Source organism: Puntigrus tetrazona, chromosome 4 (assembly GCF_018831695.1).
Source record: "Puntigrus tetrazona isolate hp1 chromosome 4, ASM1883169v1, whole genome shotgun sequence".
In the NCBI taxonomy this organism is placed as follows: domain Eukaryota; kingdom Metazoa; phylum Chordata; class Actinopteri; order Cypriniformes; family Cyprinidae; genus Puntigrus; species Puntigrus tetrazona.
This window is the reverse complement of record NC_056702.1, coordinates 628,827-650,033: the sequence shown is the minus strand read 5'-3', so window position 1 is coordinate 650,033 and position 21,207 is coordinate 628,827. Positions and strand designations below refer to the sequence as shown.

At 39.8% G+C, this 21,207-nt stretch overlaps 2 protein-coding genes across 19 annotated transcripts in view; both read left to right on the top strand.

Annotated features, from left to right (window-relative positions):
* Positions 1–6,586, top strand: part of plekha5 (pleckstrin homology domain containing, family A member 5) — a 131,114-nt gene extending 124,528 nt beyond the window's left edge. For 17 of the 18 annotated variants that reach the window (XM_043236478.1, XM_043236479.1, XM_043236462.1 and 14 more), the window contains 8 exons: positions 120–243; positions 335–450; positions 1,266–1,469; positions 2,208–2,369; positions 3,062–3,186; positions 3,279–3,415; positions 4,118–4,240; positions 5,688–6,586. In XM_043236478.1, coding sequence (XP_043092413.1) covers positions 120–243; positions 335–450; positions 1,266–1,469; positions 2,208–2,369; positions 3,062–3,186; positions 3,279–3,415; positions 4,118–4,224 — 975 coding nt within the window. In that variant the 3' untranslated portion in view covers positions 4,225–4,240; positions 5,688–6,586. The remainder of the gene's footprint in view (positions 1–119; positions 244–334; positions 451–1,265; positions 1,470–2,207; positions 2,370–3,061; positions 3,187–3,278; positions 3,416–4,117; positions 4,241–5,687) is intronic. The other variant, XM_043236463.1, reaches the window with a different exon arrangement.
* Positions 6,587–9,308: 2,722 nt separating this feature from the next.
* On the top strand, positions 9,309–20,969 carry aebp2 (AE binding protein 2). The gene is made up of 8 exons (XM_043237585.1): positions 9,309–9,889; positions 13,678–13,888; positions 14,039–14,146; positions 14,866–15,052; positions 15,130–15,254; positions 16,326–16,393; positions 19,322–19,435; positions 20,076–20,969. Exons 1-8 carry the CDS (start codon positions 9,438–9,440, stop codon positions 20,086–20,088), a joined length of 1,278 nt encoding a protein of 425 aa, XP_043093520.1. The 5' UTR covers positions 9,309–9,437; the 3' UTR covers positions 20,089–20,969.
* Positions 20,970–21,207: the final 238 nt, after the last annotated feature.

The window sequence follows — 21,207 nt, the reverse complement described above, 5'->3', positions numbered from 1 at the left end:
CCAGGCTTAGTTTGTTCTTTATTCCCATTTTAATATGTAATCCGTGATCATAGCCTTCCGGTGGCGGCAGAAAGAATGGCTGTAAATGGTGTGTAAACAGGTGAAATCTCTGCTCTCAGGGGCCGGATTACAGACTGTATAAGAGCGAGCCGGAGCTCACCACCGTAGCCGAGGTCGACGAAAGCAACGGCGAAGACAAATCTGAGCAGATGGCAGAGAAGGAGCAGGCCGGCATCACCAAAGGTGCCTCAAACATAACTCATTATCACTTCAATCTCCGCATATTGGCTGTAAATATCACTCAGAGTCCTGACGGTGTTCCTCTCTCGATCAGGTGTAGTTTACCCCGTCGGAGTGGTCAGTCCCAGGACTAAATCACCCATGCCCGAATCCTCCACCATTGCGTCTTATGTTACCTTGAGGAAGAGCAAGAAACCTGATCCCAGAACAGTAAGGATGCCGTTTATGCTGTCTGATGCTTCCCAAATACGTTTAATGGAATGTGATGGTTTTTTTGTGTGCGTGTTTGACTTGGCAAAACAAGTGGTCGTGCTACTTGGTTAAATTCTGGTGAGATTTGACTTAGCACTGACAAATAACATTTGAAACGGTTGTGTGCTTCGCTGGTGACATGACTTTAGTTTCCAGCTATCATCTGAGATGTAAAAAGATTGTTTTGCGTTTTAAATTCGATTTTATGTGTGTTTTTAATTACATAAACGAATACATACGTTTGTATAGTTATGGGTGTATTTTAATTAATTAATATATAATATGAAACGTTAATGTATATATATATATATATATATAATTACATTTATTAAGTATAATTTAAGCATAATTACAACTTCAGTTAATATTTTTTATTATATGGCTTTTATTAATAATTTTTTATAATATTAGTTTTATTAATCTTGTATTATATTAGTGGCTTTTGTAATATTTTGTTAATATACTTGTGAAACTTCTTAAAATATTTTTTTATTAATTATTACACCCATGAATGTGTATATTTCAGAAATAATATTTAATTATGTGAATAAAAGTATAGACGTATAGAAATGTAGTAATATTTTTTACATTTATACTGTATATTTATAATGTGTACACACATATATATATATATATATATATATATATATATATATATATATATATATATATATATATATAATGTTTTTTCTTATTATTTAATATTAACATTAAGTGTATGTTATATATGTATTTGTGTATGCATACACAGTGTAATGTGTCCGTGTGTCTAGTCTCAGCCGCAGGACCGTCCTCGCAGTGCTGTGGAGAGCATGAGCAGCGCCGTGGAAGTGGGCCGAACACGTATGAGTGTGGAGGAGCAGATGGAGCGAATCAGGAGGCACCAGCAGGGGGCGCTGCGTGAACGAAGACGGGAGGACGGCTCGCTGTCCCGCAGCCTCTCCTTCACCAAAGACAACCCCTACTACACCCTACAGGTGCTAAAAAAATTCACTGGCCAGCCTGACATTTCTGCCTTTTTAACATGAGATACGCTTCATTGCCAGAGTTTTGGGACGCCTTCGTCTAAAGAACAGTTTTGAGTACCTCTGCTGTGACTTTAAATATAAAAACTCATCACCAAACACAAAAGACTTGTACTTATGCTATATGGACGAAAGTATTGGCACCCGACAGGAAAAACCCCTGAGTTCTTCCAAACTGACTCAATCAATCTTTTTTATTCACAGATTCATTGTCATGATGTTAGAATAGAAAAGGGTTCTGTTCAAGCTGTTACTATAAAATCAGAAGCACTCAATTCCTGAGAATAACTTTGCTTTGACGTTAAGATTTATACTCATGGAAATGGCTAGAGTAGTAAAACCTGTTTATTAGAAGGCAGCGTCCCAATACTCTGACAATATGATGCATGTTGTTATTGGCTTGGATTTTGTTGCCTCATGTTGACGTTTTACTTCAAGAACAGAAATATGACACTATAAACCTCTGTTAGTGGACTATCATCTGGGGTTTATAAATGCTCGGCCATGACCTGCACTATCTACCACACGAATACGTCAGTAACATTCCCATCATGCATCTGCTCCTGTGGGCTCCGATGATTCCTCGCTTTGCAGTTTTTCGGCTCGCTGCGTTCCTGCCAGACCTCATAATGGACGCCTGTGAACGTCTCCAGCGTTTCTTGTTTATCTCTTCCTCTTCTGTTCCCTCAGACGCGTAAGAAGAGCCCGGTGATCTCTCCGGATGAGCAGGACGACCGTAGAGACACGTCGCCCGAGGAGCAACCACAGCTGAAGACCAAACCCACTGATGCAGAAGAAAACTGCAAGAATACTGAAGATGTGGAATCTGGAAACGCCAGCCTGGAGAGCAAGGTGCATATTCATACACGCAAACCTAGAACAGCTGTCCTGGGAAAACGTATAGAAATATATAAAATATTTTGCGTAAATATATATAGAGTGAGAGAACTTATATATATATACAAGCGTTACTACTAAATGTTGCCAAGGGCTATTATAGTTAGCTAAAACATAAACATAAAATAAACAGTGACTAAAATAAAATAAAATATTAAAAAAATATAAAAACATTATTTTATTCCAGGCGGTTGCTAAGGATTAACATTTTTCAAATCTGTTTAGTTTGTTTGTGTGGGAAAATAACTCAAACTGAAATAAAGATTAAAAAAATATATATATATAGGCCTGTTTAAAAATAATAATAATAATAATAATAAAAAGTATAATTAAAATGTCAAAGGCACGCAACAGAATTACTAAAAATAATTTAAATTAAAATAAAAAGCCATTAAAAACTAACAACTAACTAACTCTGGTTATGTCAAGCTATTATGATGTTAAGCTAAGCTATAAACTTTTTTTTATTATTATTAATAATAAAACATATAGTTTTATATATGTACATGTTTATGAATGCATATTGATATTGCATTAGTATTAAAATTAGGATCAAGAATGATTATGGTCACTGGTATTGATCCCTCACAGTAAGCACTCTGTGATTGGCGTTTGTGTGTTTGATGAGAGTGTGTGTCTGTGCTCAGGAGAAAGCGGCCCGACTGGCCTCCATTAAAGAGTCTCTTCTGAAGAGCGCGGGTCCTAAACCGGTGCTGAACCAGGACCAATCAGAGCCGCTGGAGTACCGCAGGACTCTGGCCACTCAGAACAGGTACAGACAGCTTCACGCTGATCTAAACACACACACACACACTCAAACTGACCGCTCTCCGCTGTGTGTGTGTGTGTGTGTGTGTGTGTCAGCTTACAGACCGCTGTCATGGTGCGTGTGGGCACTGAGGAAGACGAGGAGGAGGAGGATGAGGACGAGAAACCCTCCAGTCAAGAGCAGGACGTTTCGTTTGAGCTGAGCAACAGCAAACACGGCGCTCTGATGTCAGGTGGGCTCTCTTCTACGTTTACCTGCTTTCAGAGCGTTTGGATTGAGAGGCTGTGTGTGTCTCAAATATAAAAATAACAAGAAATTATATAGAGACTCATTCTAATGTTTTTTAATCATGTGTGTGTATGTATATTTGCTTTATTTAAATGCTTTTATATTTGCAACTTACATGTCCATTTATTACATTATATATTAATTTTAACATTTAACACTTTAAATATAATCTGCTAAATGACTAAATGTAAATGTAAATATAACTCTGTTCACCTGAAACTAATACCACTAACACTGAAACTGTATTTCAAAACTTTTTAGTACATTTTATTTTAGAGAATCAAAAAACAGTCAGCATGACTAGTATCTGTTTTTGATTCACTAAATAGAATTCTTTCATTTGAATGTCGTTTTATAGACTCTAGTGGTTTTTTAAAAACTGCTTGTTCTATATTTTTATTTAATGCCCTGCTTGAGCGTGTCAGTGTGATTAACCGGCTGTGTGTGTGTGTGTGTGTGTGTGTGTGTGTGTGTGTGTGTGTGTCTTTGTGTGTGTGTGTGTGTGTGTCTCTGTCTGTGTGTGTGTGTGTGTGTGTGTGTGTGTCTTTGTCTGTCTGTCTCTGTCTGTGTGTGTGTGTGTGTCTCTGTTTGTGTGTGTGTGTGTGTGTGTCTTTCCGTCTGTCTGCATGTGTTGTGTGTTTTGCAGTGAACAGTCTGTCGACTCCGCCTCAATCTCCAAGCTCCTCCTCCTCTCCGCCGCCTCCGCCCTCCCCCCCACAGCTGACGGACGGATCACACTTCATGTGTGTGTGAGCGGAGAGACGGACGAGTAAGACACACACACACACACACACTGACGTCACCGTGTTTGTTTGAAACATGTTTTTATTCAGTGCTCCTCACTAAGTGTTTGTAATGACTCTGCTCATAAAATCAGTCCGACAGGAGACGCTTTATGAGGGTTTTAATGCGTCATAAATACAAGTGTGTGTGTGTGTGTGTGTGTGTGTGTAATCTGTTCTCGGAGGAAAATGAAGGATCCTCTCAAATGAAGCAGTAATTAGCCTCCCAACTAGAGTTCATTAGCTTCATAGAGTCTCAGTGAGCATAAAGCTTCACTAATTAACAGAGCAATTAAGAGTCATTCAGACACCGCTGCACATGACAACACACTATATATATATATATATATATAGTGTGTGTGTATATATATCATATATGTCAGTTTTATTCGGTGGCGATCCTGATATTTCTGTGGATTATATGAACATTGTTAGTTGATTTGTATTACTTGCATGAACGCATACCTTTTAATTTGTTTTTGTCACTAAATGAAGTCAATTAAACACAAAGGCAATTTGTGTTACTTAATGAAAACATAACTTAGGCGTCATGATGTAAATTTTAAAAGCTGCTAAGAATGGCTCCTGATTGCGTTTGTTTTGCACAGCAGAGAGAAGTGCACAGAGAAATGCCAGAGTCGTATTTCATCCCTATATCAAAAGAAAAAGTTATTTTTTACGTGATAGTTGTTTTTTCTTCAACAAATAAAGCAATAGAAACGGATCAAAAGGGAGAAAAATGTTTTAAAGTGTTATAACACTACTATTATTGTATATCACTTCTTTAAAAAGAAAATTCAATGATTTTGAAAATGAAACTAGATTTCAACAATTTTTTTTTTAATGGAAACTTTTCGTATTTATTATAGCAATGAGAATGCAATTTTTTTGTCATCTTAGTAATACGAGTTTGTAGAAGTGAAGTAACACACAGTAAGAGTCAAAGACAAAATAAAGCTTTAACCTAAAAATATTAAGTGTAATACTGCTTTTAATGAAAAGGCGTTTCATTCCGATTGCAATTTTGTTTAGTTTTTTCCCGATATACTAAATTTACCCACTAAAGTGTCATCTTGTCAGGCATTTTCACAACAGAAATCACTCCAAATCCTAATTACAGTCAGTTTTATCACAACTGTCTAGTCATTTTTATTTTTTTTTTTTTTAAAGTTTGCCAATATCTAGGTTTTGCTCAACTGTCAAGTTTTTTTTACTCATTTAAAACACAATAAAGCTGAATACGCTTCCTTGTTCTTGTATCTGTTTGAACGCGTACGGATCAGGCTAAGCGTGTTGTTTGAATCTTTACACAAAAGCTGTTGACGCGCTACAGTTTTTTCAAGCAAAGTCCTTAAAAGTAGACGTTGTACTTGCCTTTGAAGCGCTTTCTGTGAACCAGGAAGTGTGTGAACTGTTCTTGTGTTTGTCCGGCAGTGAAGCGCAGCGTGTGAGGAGACGTGAAACAAACACATCATCATCATCATCATCATCGTCAGACAGGAAGTGCCGCCCATCAGCTGCCCGACACACACGGCGACGTCCAGGCCTTAGTTCAAACCCTTCTTTTCTAGTGATTATTATTTATATTCCTCTGGCGTTTTTCTAGTTTGTCTGGGCGTCCGAGGTGCTATCGAACCCTCGCCGATGTACATGAGCTCCCAGACTCCCGGTCAACAGGAAGTGGAGCCGGAGAAGCCCATCGACGCACTGCTTTCAATGGCGTTCATCGCTGGCTTGTTTTATATGGATTTTAATCGATCGCTCCCTTTTAATCGATCCTAGTGTTGGTTTTTAGTCCTCATATCTGTCCGACCCATCCCTTCTTTCTTGTTTTCTTTTTGATATGTGTATAAATGATGTACGACTATAAACTTTCAATAAGGTGCCACCGTACTGCTGCCGATAAACAGGATTTGTAAATGATCTGTATTATGTTGGATAGTCCTGCAATAGCCACCACACTGTTTCCCGACACACTCATGAATGTTCCAGCTTACCTTTTATTTTTCTACGGCTGAGATATATTTAACTAGAGAGACGAGTACAGAGTATTAGAGTTTTAAGAAGAGCGTTTCCGGAGGACGGCTTTAGTTTAGAGGAGAATAGCACACGAGGAGCGAGCGTTTTAAAACGGTTGATAAAGCAATAAGCAGGGTTTGGTGTTCAACTTCGATGTATAAACTGTAAAGTTCATGATGTATATACTGTACACCGTACAACAAGCAGAGCCGAGACGCAGAAGAGGTTATGTATCAGAGTCAATATGCAAATGTTCATATTTCATCTGTTTTATATCATGTGAAATAAATGTTGATGTTCTTATATATATGAAAGGCTTTCTATACCCCTTTTTTTTTGTCTGATCATTCATGTTTGCGCCTCATGAATATTACATTAAAATAGGTTTTTTTATGTACATTCAATTATACGTGCATTTTTAAAATATTGCATGAATATTACATTATACACATTTTCGTTATTTTTTTATATTTTCAATACATTTTTAATATGGAAAATATATATATATATATATATATATATATATATATATATATATATATATATATATATATATATATATATACGTATGTATATGTTTAACTCAATATGTTATATAATGTTTAGCTGAGAAAACATTTTTATATAGCAAAATTAGAAAAATATTCTTTAAAAGATCTATATATCATCTGTAAATGATATATAATTTAACCTGAAAGTTACATGTATAACACACAAAAAAATTTGGTATTTAATATGCTTTAGGGCATGTTGTGTGTGAACTACAAATATGAAAAAAAAAAAAAAATATATATATATATATATATATATATATATATATATATATATATATATATATATATATACATGTTAACAATATATATTAAAATTACATATTTGAAATCATGTATATACAATAACATTTTAATAATATAATGTACTTTATATACATTTTAGTTTAACAATTTTATAAATCTTGTTATTATATATTAAAGTCCCTTTACTTTGGGTATTAATACAAAAAGCTGAGGACGAGGACACACTGTACCACTTAAGAGTCATTTGATTTTTGTTCTGTATGTGAACAATTTGGAGAGTCCCCATAAGGATAGCTGACCACGTGTGTGTATGTGTGTGTGTGTGTGTGTGTGTGTTGAGGTGATCTCAGGAGCTTTACACACTCTCCAAAACTATACAATTAAACACAGGTCACATACAAGCTTGTGGGGTTTCGTACTCTCTATTTATGTTACGTTCAGTCCATGAAACAGTTGAGGTGTTTTGTCGCCATCTGCCGGCTGGACGCGGTACTGCAGCGCCGCAGCGCCCCCCGCTGGTCATATCGTGTACAACCACGAATCATTTCTCGCAAACGATAATGTAATTTTAAGTGTCTCACAAACGTGCACCCTCTCCCTAAAAACGTCAAATGCAATAATACGCTTATTTACTATTTGGCCTCACAATGCTCCAAACACAGTCTGCTTTGAGCGCCGCGTGTAAATCACAGACAGGAAACCGACGCCACCTAGCGGCTTTTTCCAGGAAGAGACGTTTTAATGTCAGAATATTAATCTGACTCGTGTTTTCTAGATTCGTGTGATAATGAGATGAACACGAGCCCGGAAACCCCCCACCTGAGACACAAGAGAAAGATAAAAGTTTCTAACCCAACAATTCGACGGGAATCAGAAGAGAACCTGTGGGTCAAACACAGTAACGCTTCGCTTTCATAAAACCACTTACAGGTGTGTGCCAAAAAAATGAGAATTTATTTATTTGACTAATTCGTTTCAGAAAGTGAAACTTGCATTAGTTCGCTACACACAAAGTGAGATATTTAGAGCCTTTATTTGATTCAATTTTGATGATTATGGATGAAAAAACCCAAATCCAATATTTCACAAAAGGATCTTAAACACATGAAAAGCGTGTTAATGTACTGTACTGTGTCCTCGGTGTCTTGTTGGGCCTCTTTTGCACTAATTGCAGCATCCAGGCGGCGTGGAGGCCGTAGTTTTTCAATGGGGCTTTAAGTCAGGCGAGTTTGCCGGCCAATCAAGCGGTTATTACACGGCTATTAAACCAGGTGCTGGTAGTTTTGGCTTTGTGGGCATGTGCCAAATCCTGCTGGAAAATAAAACCATCATCTCCAGAGAGCATGCGGCAACAGGAAGCGTGAAGCGCTCTGAAGTATCCTGCTAGACTGGACTTGAAGCAGTCTCCCTCCAGACTCTGGGAGCCCGGTTTCCAGAGGAAATGCAAAACCTGCTTTGATCTGAAAATGCTGTGAGCATCCATGCATTTTGAGACTTTTCCTCCTCTGAAGGCCGTCAGCTTTGTCACGATATTGTAATTTTGTGAAATACTTTTAGGGTTGTTGTTTTTTTTAATCATTAAAATTGAAACAAATAATGGCTTGAAATATTTCACTTTGTGTGTAGAGAACTAATGCAACATACAAGTTTCGCTTTTCGAAACAAATGATTGAAAATATGGATATTCTTGCCGCAGTTTCTACTTATTACACAGGTTTTGTGTTTTATTTTAAGAAATGAGACATAAAACCACCTCGCACTGATTACATGTGCTATTATGAAATACATTTTCAGTCTTTTAATAAATGTTTACATGCCTTTAGATTGTTATTTTGAAGTGCAATGTCCCTTTTAAGTCTCTGAAGTTAAGTGTTTCATCTTCAGTCTTTCATATTTGCATCTAAATATATTTTTTACTGTTTTCACTACTAGAAGAAGTGTCGATAAATGAATATTAAATGCACTGAATAGGTCAGAACGGTCATGCCAAGCATCACTAGATAAGCTTTGCTAGGAACCTCATTCGGACAGATTCCCTCAACACGATTTCCACAATATTCAGATTCCGGATTTTCGAACGTGGCGCTATCCCAACAAACCGGAAAGCTTATTTATTCAGCTTTCGCGTGACGCATAAACAATAAAGCCGACCTTTATGAAGGGTTTCGCGCTTCGGGGTCGCGTTAGCGCGGCGAGCACGTGGAGGCATTCATAATAAGCGCGACGTCACGCTCGCTCCTCCCCGCGCGCGCGCTCCCGATCAGCCTCCAGCAGTTCAGCGTTTTGATCCGCTCGCCGAAAGCCTCCGCGTTTTACCCGCTTCCCATCGCCCAAACCCGGCCAGACCTCGCGCAGACGAGCGGAACCGATGGCTGCGATGACTTCCGACGGTTCCGAGCGAGAGTCGTCGAGCCCGAGCGAGCGAAACGGCGACGGGAGCGAGTCGGGCCTGCGCGCCGCCGATCCGGAACCGGCCGTTAAGATGGACGCGGCGGAGACCGACGGGAAGCCCGACGGAGGCGAGTCCGCGGGAGGGAAAGCGGAGGGAGCCGCGCGGGGAGACGACGGCGGCGGCGGCAACAACAACGAAGAGGACGGCGAGACGGAAGCGGAGCCGGAGAAAGAGCCGCAGAAGAGCCCTGGCGGCGCGGACGGAGCGGCGGAGCGGATGAAGAGAGAACAAAGGGAGGAGGAGAGCGCGTCTTCACCGGCGGAGAAAAACAGCGGTAACGGCGGAGGAATGAAGAGGCGAGCGAGCCTGGAGATGATGAGCTCGTCCTCGGACGGAGAGCCGCTCAGCCGCATGGATTCGGAGGACAGGTGCGTGCGCCGCCGATACTCGGCTTAACCGATATTTTACCGATATATTCAGCTTCGCTCGTTAGAAAAGTTCTCGTTATTTACTCCCCCGCGTGTCGCTCCGGACCTCCTGGGCACACATGTGTTCACGAAACCTCTCGCAAGCTCTGGAGTTGATATTTATTACCTCCCTGTGTTTATATTTCACCTGAAAGATGGTTAGATAAGCCAAAAACCTACGGAAAGCTTGTTCTTGTAGGACGGTATACGCTAGAGATGCATCTATATGGAAATCTGGGAACCTTTAAAGTTCTTAGCGATGCACATGGCACAACAATAACTCAGTTTTGATGCATGTACAATAGGAAGCGTATAAAATATTATCACTGTACATGATCTTAATGATTTTTTTTTTACCAATGTATTGCAGGCTGTAGCTACAAATGTGCTGGCTGTGAGTGTTTTTGTGGTCCAGGGTCACAGATTAATATTATTCTCTGACTTTGCGTAGACCTCAACACAACTGAAATGTTCTCAGATCCAGAAACGTAGTCAGGTAAAACAGTTCACGTCACATCAGTGACTTTTTTTTAAATTTATTATTGCAGTTTTAGAAGACCGAACATACAAGGGCAATAACATCAAAATAAAAACAATGTACAATAAATATAAAATGACAGATTATTCAAAGAGTAGGTGTTTAAGGCTTTAAAATAATTTACCGTTCTTTTGCGTTGGTATTTGTTTCTTTTAACACATACAGGTAGAGATCTGTATTATTTTATTTTAACACGTCTCACTGGGTATAAATAACTGTGTATAAATGGTTAGAAAATAATATTTTGCCATGACCTGTTTTATAGGATAAATACGATGAACATCGAACGAATAGCGACTTTAACTCGGCCTCGGTTTTGCGAAGATGTATTTTAAGCACTAACTAATTAATCCAGAGTATTTCTGTACCATTTAAATGCCTTTTGTCACAGAAACACAAGGAGATGCCGGTCAGAATGACTTCTCAAAGAGATCCAATGAAAGTGAGCCCAAGTCTCCATTCAAGTCATTTCAGAGTTGTTTGTCCATCAGGAAGAAACACAGACAGCAGTTATTGGCTGGAGAAGTTGATGTTGGCCTGTCGTTGCCTTATCAAGTCAAGCGCTTTGCTTTGAACTGCTCTTACGTCATCCGTCGCTCTCGGACCCACGAGACCTTTGCCATCTTCCAGATCTCCAGGGTGATGCGGGTGCGGTTGCGTTTTATGGCTCGAACGTGCCGGGCAGGCTCTTTTATTATTCGTCTTGCTCTGAAGGCGCAAGAAAATGGATTCCTCGTGGTCCGCGGCGCTGCAGACGGCCCGGGAGATCTCGGTGGAACCAATCGGCGGTGAACACAATGCATCGGGTCAGCCCAGGGGTGCGAGCGGCAGAAAGGGAATGTGTGCGCGCGGATGGGAATCCCTGCTCTGTGCCAAGCGTGCTGCTTTGTGGAGCTTTCACTGGGAATAAAGCTCTTAAAATTCAAGCAGGAGGCCCTGAGCCCTGCTGTTCGGGCAGCTGGAGGGCTTAAATGTAACTTTTGTGTGGGACATCTGGGAGAGTGTGACCCGGACCACACGACAACTGGCGGATAAGACGTGCTTTTAAAGTGTAGCTCGGGTCTCATTTGGTAGTCCGGGTTATTCCAAATGTGTATGAGTTTCTTTCTTTCTTTTAAACGCATCGTTTTATTTTTATAGCCTTTGATCTCCGTAGTATGGAGAGGGTAGAAAAAGTGACATGGATGTTGATACGACCATCAACTGTTCAGTAAGGAACTCGTGTAAGTTTGAAACAATGTGAAGGTGAGCCATCCCTCTTAAGTGCCAGAGTTTGGCATGATTTTCAGTGGCTTTATTCTCAACCATTGACTAATGAATATCGATCTGATTGGCTGTTGCATTAATGCACTTAACGTTTGTGCAATCTTTGCAAATCTTTGACTTGATGTGTGCAGGTCACCTTTTTTAGGCATTTTTAGTCCTTTTGTTCAATGTTGGGAGTCCTTTTTGGTGGCATTTATGGCTGAAGCCACTTAATTTTCAACCCTTTTCGATGATTTGTTAAATAGTCATTTGTTTTTTTTTGCGTAAGTGCCGTTTAGCATACTTTGGAGTGCAAAAAAAACGATATGTTAGGTGAAGGTGCACTGTTCTTTGTGTCCTGGGTCATATAATGAGCTTTGCGAGAGGAACTGACCTAAATGGTATGTTGTTATGATATAGAAATCGTCAAGGTTTGATGTCGATGCCAGTGCACCAGTTGTGCCAGCTTGAATATGTGAAAGCGCAAATGAGTTTTGAGAGAGCCGGCGCGTGGGAACTCCGCTGGATGGGACGTTTGAGTAAAAGCAGGTGTTAATTGTTTGCTCGTTCACTTCAGCCAGGTTGGAAATGAAATCTCTCACAAACATTTGCAATGTCTAAAAGCTCCTGCACGTCAGCCCGGAAAACGAAAAGACTCGCGTGTCGAGGTTTTAACCCATTTTGTAGTCTGTCAGATGAGTACTGTGAACCAGATGCTTCTGCTTTCAGATAAAAAAAAACAACAACAATGCTTACATCTGGCAGATGTCAGACGCTCGAGTCCAGCTGTTTATTGAGCCAGTGCATTAGGGCTGCGTGATTATGACACAAATCATAATTGTCGATTCCCTTGAAATTCTAATTGCGATTTTTAATTACGAATATCACCGTTTACACTGATGTTTATACCGTAGTTTGAAGAAACTGCATACCATGTTTTTACATGAGCATAAACTAGCTGAAAACACTATGCTGTATTCTATAGTGTTAAGCCTTAAATGTCACACATACATGGAGGAAAAAAAAAAAGGCAAAAATGATTGGTATTGTAATGTTATACTAAACCTAAATTAAAACGATGAAAAAAATCCTTAAGATAGCCTGTAGCATGCAGAATAACGTAAGTGGACTTTAAATGATTACATAATTGTGGTATCTGTAATTATAATTGTGAAAATCGTAAAAGTGAATTTATAGCTAAACATCTGAAATATGAATGCATTTCATGTTATTTATTTTTAGTGGAGATGAACACGTCAAACAGTACTACTACAGTTTTTCATACTTGTGGAAATTTATTTGATTAACCTCTAATGCAAACATTTTGTGCATGCGCCATTTGTGTATATTTAAAAAAAAAAAAAAAGAATAAAAATCCCAGAATCACCTGTGGGTTTTGCAGCTGTAAACACTTTATCACTTCATCAGTAGTCAGACTGGCAGTTGGAGTTTGTCTCTGTGATTACCCAGCATCCTGTTCTCTGGAAACATCCTGGGATTTAGCATCGGTTGTGGGCAGCGAAGTCTGAAAGGAACCAACAGATGGAAGTGTGTGCGAGTCCCTCCGCTTCCCCTCAGGAGCCATTCAGTCACATTCACTGGAGTCCACGGTGTTTTACTGCGGCCGTTTACCGCTGTCCTCTCCCACACTGCACAGCTGCACGCTTAAAAGATCACTATTACAGCGGTTTGTGTCGCCCTGCTGCTCTTGCCTCATTTACCGTACACAAAGACTCATGGTTGTTAGCGTGGGAAGAGTAGTGTAGGGTTTGAGTTTCGTCATTCTACTCGGTCATTTCCTGTTTCCTGGTGATGTTTTAGTGGATACTCGTTATTATTATAGTAAGATTTGTTCAAGAAAACATTGATAAAGAGCATCAAAACACAAACGCACATTGGTAGACCTCTGACCTTCATAGATTTCTGAATGCAGTTTGTGTAAAGTGATTGTTTCTGTGTGTTTCAGTATCAGCAGCACTCTCATGGACATGGAGAGCATCGCGTCCAGCGGCCGTTCAACCCCAGCTATGATGAACGGGCTCGGCGGGGCATCTTCCTCCTCCACTAAGGGCTCATCTTACCCCTGCTGCTGGGATCAGTGCCACATGCTGTTCAACACCAGCCCGGACCTGGCCGAACACATCCGAGGGGTGCACGTGGACGGACAGCGCGGCGGGGTCAGTGTGTGAACCCTAAAAAGCATTTAAGCCATTGCATTAGCACACATTTTGTAATTTAAAAAAAAAAAATTAAGTTGTAAAAAAAAGTTTAGCGTGTTTGAAATGTCGAACTTGCATTGCTTACTGTTATTGTATGCGTGCGTGCAGGTTTTCGTGTGTCTTTGGAAAGGATGTAAGGTGTATAACACACCATCCACGAGTCAGAGCTGGCTGCAGAGACACATGCTTTCACACAGTGGAGACAAACCATTTAAGGTTGGCCTCTTTGCACACACACACACACAATTAAATTTTTGTATTTTATGGTTCTATCATTTTTTTTCTATTATTTTTCTCTCCTTTTTTGTTTTATTTGAGTTTGTTTGTTTTGTAGTTTCCATTTTGTTACATTTAAATTACTTAATTCTTTTAAAAAAATACTTAACTGCAATCTTTTTAAATGATTGCCAATGCAGAAGTACTCAACCTTCAAATCTCAAGATTTTAAATTCAGTAATTCAGGCCTAAATATTTAAAACAGCTTTTATTTACTCGCCCTTTTTTTTAACACTGTTATGTAGGTTTTGTATTTTAGTAAAATTATTTTATATATAAAATTAGTTTTTATATTATTATTTTAAACTGCTTCTTTAATACAATTCTTACAGGGTCAGTCTCACACATCAGGCAACTTTTCACCAAAATAAAATGGAAAAAAATATATATTTTTATTGTTGTTATTATAATTAGAATTTAAAGAAATTAAAATGTATTTTGATCTTAACTTAAAATCAAGTTCTTGGCGTTTTGTAAGTTCGTACTGTTAAGTGGAGCCTTGTTTCTGAGGGAACAGTGTCATCACGGCTAGACAATGAAAACACTACACAGATCTCATCCTGTAATTACAACCCAGCGTTGCTAAGAGCTCATGTGAGTTGTGTTTTTTTTTTTTTAATTTACTGTAATTGTTCTGACCGATGTCCTTCTCTCTGAAGTGTGTGGTGGGCGGTTGCAATGCCACCTTTGCCTCCCAGGGGGGTCTAGCGCGCCACGTACCAACTCACTTCAGCTCCCAGAATTCCTCCAAACTCTCGAGCCAAACCAAGGTGAAGGAAGAGTCTCCCTCCAAAGCGGGCATCAACAAACGGAGGAAGCTCAAGTACAAACGGCGGCGGTCGTTGCGTAAGTGTCGGTGCAACTTCAATCCTGGTTTAATTCCTGTTTGATCTCCTGCTTGATTCCGTTTCTACCCCCACCAGCACGACCTCACGACTTTTTTGATGCTCAGACCATGGATGCTATCCGCCATCGCGCCATCTGCCTCAATCTAGTCACTCATATTGAGAGCCAAGGCAAAGGCCACAGTGTTGTGTTTCACAGTACGGTGAGTACCAACACTTACATTAGCATTAGCTACTAGATACTCATTATTTCTGCTTTGTGTGGAATACTTAAATTTAATGATTGTTTGTTGATCAGGCCATCAAACATTAACATAGTGAGGTCATGTGACAAAACAGTAGCATACTACGGTTTACTGAACTTTGAATTACATACTGGGAACTTGTATATTGATTTTTGTTTTCCAATCGGTGGCTTTGCTATAGAATATGTCTTAGGAAAAATAGTTATGCATTAAGTATATACTGCTTAGTACGCAGTGCACTAGTTTCCCATTCCAGACGCAGCCTATAACTTTAGAGAATATGCTTGTTTATAGACAAACTAGAATTTTTATTTTTGCTAATCTTTATCCCTATGGCCACATTTAAACACGCTTCTATACTAATGTAACGGGTAACTACTTCTACATATGTAGTATGTGAATACTTTCCTTTACACTAACATTGTGTTGAATATCTGTATTTTTTCAATTCATTAATGATCAGGCCACCAAATACTAATATAGGTCATGTGACCAAAAAACGGCGTACTATTGTTTACTAAACTTTGTACTGCATGTTAAATACAGTTTCAAGTATTATTTATTTTGTTATCCTAGTACACATATATTAATTTCTTTTCCTAATCAGTGTCTTCAGTGTAGTAGCCGTCACTAAATGCTTTGCATGCAGTGCACTATTAATATATTCCGAGCGCGTCCCGTGTTGTTAGTTTCTGTTCTGAATTGGTTTCTTTTTATATGCTAAGCATCTCATCAGCGCAGTCACTTTCCGTAATCCTTTTTAAGGAACTCTGAACTGAAGTCAGACCTGCTCGGGCTCTCACGGTCCGGTTAGTCTGGGCTGCCGCTCCCCTGTGCCTTTAATTAAACCGTTAATGAGCAGCCGGCAGCGCACAGGCCCTCGTCTTCACCGCCACAGTCACTGCCTCGCCTTCTGCTCCAAAAACCCCAGGAAAACCGTCCTATTTAACCAGCAAGCCAGTGTGCAGCATGGAATTAACCCATAAACAAGAGCTCATGCGTTTCTTCTCGTTGTGTGTAATTGAGCAGGTGATCGCCAGGCGGAAGGAGGATTCTGGGAAAGTCAAGGTGCTGCTTCATTGGACGCCGGAGGACATGTGAGTATATGAAAGTGCACCGCTGTGCTAAAAGTCATCCGTTCATGAGTCACAGGCCACTTGAGGGCAGCCTTATGGACTGATGCTTCAGAACACACACACACACACACGCACGACCTGATATACGTGACAGACTGATGGTTCTGAGGCTCTTTAAGTCACATTAACTGCCTGAAGAACGCATGCAAACTGATCTATAGCTGGCTGTGTAGAAATTATTAATCCCAAAGGAGAAGTTTAGCATTTCTCCCTGAAGCGTGTCTGCGTCCTAGTGTGCAGAGAGATACAGATGAGCGCTGTGCAGAAAGTAAGGCTAGTATACTACTATGCACTAAGTACGTTTTCCTTTTTAAATTTAAAATATTAATGTAATTTAATAAATTAAGGGCTTTTTTTGTAAATGCAATTTAACATTTAATAAACTTAATTTAAAATATTTTTTAATTGATTAAAATTGATTTTTTTTGTTACGGTATATTATGTAAAACAGCATGCAACACAATGACTATGTCCGAAATCACAATCTTTTGTGCTGCTTTAAAAAAGGGCGTACTTCGACTGAAGTTTTTATAGTGTGAATGTTATTGTAATGTGACTTATCAGTTTCACTTGGCATTGCTTTACTGCCATTCATAAATCTCTTTTGGCCTCATGGGATAATAAAGTGCCCGTCATATGCACATTTCTGAATTTCTGTGAAGGAAAAAGAGGTAATCTGTGTGCTTTTGGCCTACTGTGTTAATACTGTGAATTTGAATACTGCTATACTGCATGTTTTCCTCTTACTATATAGAAAGGAAGCATGCGTATTTGGACAATATTACTCTACATTTATCAAATGACCTTTTATTTAATTGGTGTCGAGTTCTCAACCCGTTATTAACTGATTGTTATGCATGGAGTCGTTTGGTATAAAAACATTGCCGTTCTGATCAAATAATGAGCTGCAGAGGGAATTGTGGGTGATGCTTCTTCTGTTTCATTCATCACACTTGAAATAGAAGGTCAATTTTAGCGCATTGCATTGTGGGATACAATATCTAACCCGATGTGCTCTTTATATAAAACATTTTAGAAAGCCAAGTGTTGGTCATTTGGTATTTTAATGCTTAAAGACGCCTATTTTAGAAATGGTAGATAATGTGCCAACATGTCATTTCTCCCCATTTTTGTTCACGTTGTTTTTGTCTCTCAATCGCTTTTTTCTTCTTCCTGTCTCGGTAAATACATTTTTTCTTCCCCTCTTCGTGAAAGTTTGTTCAGAGGTGCATCGGATCAGATTCAGATCAAATTCCCAGTTCTCTGTGGTAAACGTCCACATTAATGTCAGATTTAATGGATTGAAGAGCGCTAGCCTGAGTGAAACACCACCCACCTGGAAACCAACTCGGTTTCCATTGAAGTTTGTCCAAGATAAATACCTTTTTAAAGGGTATCCACTCGCTCTCAACATTTCCATGGCTTAGACAAGAGGCCTTTGAACGCGTTACCCATAACCGTCCTCAGGTTTCCACTCTAATTTGACCATTTTTAGTGTAAATGCAGTGAATTACGAGCTGCTTCCTTTTAATCTTGATGTGCCGCTTAACTGGAGAATGACTTATATGGTTAATGAGCCCCTCTGCTAATATCATTTAATTTAATGCAGCTAAAATGGCCCGTGTTGTGGTAATTGATGCACTCGCATACCTGTACGCTCGTGCACGCTCTCGAACGGGACCGTGTGCGTGTGCGCGCGCTGCTATTCAGAGTCGGGCATCAATCTGAGCTGGAGGAATGTTTGTCAGCTCAGCGATAACGCCGAAGAAGTTGCCGTCTCGGGAGGCGTTTAAAATGGATTTCTGGGTCACCACAACAAGCCCGAGCCAAACAAGGCTCCTCTGCGGAGCGGAAAAAAGGAAAACATTTTTAATAATCTCATTGTGGAATGCATGTTGGAGGAGAGGGCGGAATGAAGGGCTGTGTGTCTGCGTGTTATCCGGCAAATGCTAATATTTATACGCGGTGTATATTTTAAAGCTATGATTGGAATTGGGAACAAACATACTGTATTCACGCTAGTATATATTTTTAAGTACTGTACTCCATCAAAAGGTTGCTGGTGTACTTGATTGAACCCTATACTGCGTACTATACCAAGCATATCAGAATATGAATTTTGCAGTTGTTGTCTGTTTAATATAAAAGACAGAACTTTTAGTGTGATAGTCAAGGTGGTGTTTATATGATGCAGTAATAAGTCAAGATGGTGTTAATCATGGTTAATATTTATCATGATTTAATTGCATCACAGATTGACAGTTTAGCATGTTGCATTGTGGGATTTACTGTGCAGTGTGTCGTGGTTGTATACTGCACATTTTGACCTGGTATGTTGAGTGCATTGCATTATACTGTGCAATGTAGTAGTATCATTGGCAAGTACGCTGGTTGTTAGTGATTTAATATCCCACTATATATATGTATAATGTATTAATGCATTGCATTATGACATAGTCAATACATCTTTTATAGTGTATACTGTCAATTTTGCCGTTTAGTATGTCAAGTGCATTGCATTACGTTCCCGTACACAAAATTCGGTACACTGGGACAGTTGTACATAAAAATCTGGGGCATTGTATATAGTATATTCACATTTTGAACATGCAGAACATCCTTTATTATATACGCTTTTTTTGTTTGTTATTCATATATATTTGATCTTGCCATGAATATAGCCGCTGTTGCTGACGTGGCGTTAAATCATAAATATTTATATTATATTGTTTGGAGCTAATTTTGACATTTAGTATGCCAAGTGCATTGTATTATAATATGTACTATTAGTATGTGTAGTACCCATGCTGCATGCTACTTCATTGCTGAATGTTTTCCGTCAAAAAATGATGCATATCAAGTGATTCTTTGTCTTTCTGATGTGCACAGACTTCCAGACGCCTGGGTCAGCGAGAGCGACCGTCCCCAGCTGAAGACCAAAGTGGTCCACCTCTCCCAGCTTCCTCAGGACACGGCGGTTCTGCTGGACCCCAACATCTACAGGTGATCTACATTTTAGCAGCTCGCTCAAACCTTACTCGTAGCTTTAAGAGCAAAGCAGCCGTCGACCTCTGTGCGATCGGGCCCCTGGAGCAAGTGAAGACGCTTTATGAATTTCACCAGCAGATGGCGCCGGCGTCCCTGCATCCCCAGCAAATGCTCCCAGACTCGTGTGGGTGGCAGATCAATAACCTTCGATCCAAGAGAAGACGTTAATTAATCAAAGCTGACAATACAATCGGCCCGGGTCACGGATACTCAAAACTCACCTTTGACCTTCTCCCGCAGGCGTACACGACGATTCCAGAATTGTTTCCCTTGTTAGAGCTGCTATTAATCGATCGTAATACATCACTTCTTTGTTTATTAGCCCGCAGCAGGAGCTTGTTTACCCAGACTGTCGCTCTGGCGTGGAGCGCGGTGGTCAAGGCGAAGGCTTTGTGGGTGGAAGCACATGTATTCATGCATGTTAATGACAGCACGGCCGTCTCCGGCTCCGCACGCGGCGCTAAATAACAGGACAGACGCCCGTCATCTTCAGGGCTCGGCGTGCTCTGATGGGCGTCTTTATGCCGTACAGAAGTGCAATTGGAAATGACGTGTGTGTGTGTGTCGTACTAAAGCAGGTTCTGCTTGTTTTCAGGATGTTTTTCTAGAAGACTGGGTGGGGAGGGCGGCTTCTGTCAGCGCCTGCTGACGTACCCAAACCCGAGTGGATGTGCGGATCTTTCTGAGACGGGACTTCTTTTCCCTCTGCTTTTTATTTTTTAATTTTTTCCTTCTCCATTTTTTTTTTTTTTTTTATGCTTCAAGTCTGCCAAAGCATGCAGTGAATTTTTAATGTGTGTTTTTAGCCCTTGAAGAGGAAAAAAAAGACACAAAATTGCGAACTGTGTCGGTGCTGGACTTTTTACTGTCTGGGAGGATGTTGTACACCACGGTTTCGATTTTTATGTTTTTTTTCTTCCCTGCATCCTCAGCTCTGCTGATTATCTTATGCTTTTTTTCATTGAGAAAGTGCCCATGTAAATATTCCAGGAGAATTGTAATATATTTTTGTACTGTGGAAATTTTACTGTACTGTAGATAGATAATAAGCCACAAGCTGACAGAAAACGTAAATTGTACAGAATGTGATAGCTAATAGTTTTGGATGATGTGAATGCTTCCATAGACATTTTTCTGCGTTTTTTTTCCTTTTTTTTTGTAGTATGAGATTTTTATTTTATATTTTATGAACACGTGCACAGACTATTATAACTGCTGCTCCACCTACTGATGACGATGACGGGATGTTATCGTCCTCCATCCGCGCCATTAGTGCGCTCTGCTCAAGCCAAGGAGTGTATAGACATCTCAAAGTGATGGTGCTAAAGCTAACACTAGCGTTTAGGCTAATGCACATAGGAGAACCGTAGGATCAATAACGATGGTGCTTCTTAGATAATGTACTTAATAATAATAATAACCCCCTGTTCCCGTACTTAAAGCTCATACTTCTGTCTTTGTAGTAAAGTTGAAATGATTTTTTTTCTTTTTTCTTGGTTGCTTGTTTGTGTGAGTCTTCAGGTTTGCAGCCAGTGCTGATTCTAGCCCGTATAAACCTTGCGTTTCTCACACAGGACTGTTGTTTATTAGCAGCGAGGAGGCCGGGGGCATCTGGGAGTCGTTTTATTGGGGCAGATTTGCAAGTGTTGACGCGGAGGCCATCTGCCAGGACCTTTAGCTCAGCTCTCGCGTGCCCTCCTAATATGACTCGCTGGTTTGTTCCACAC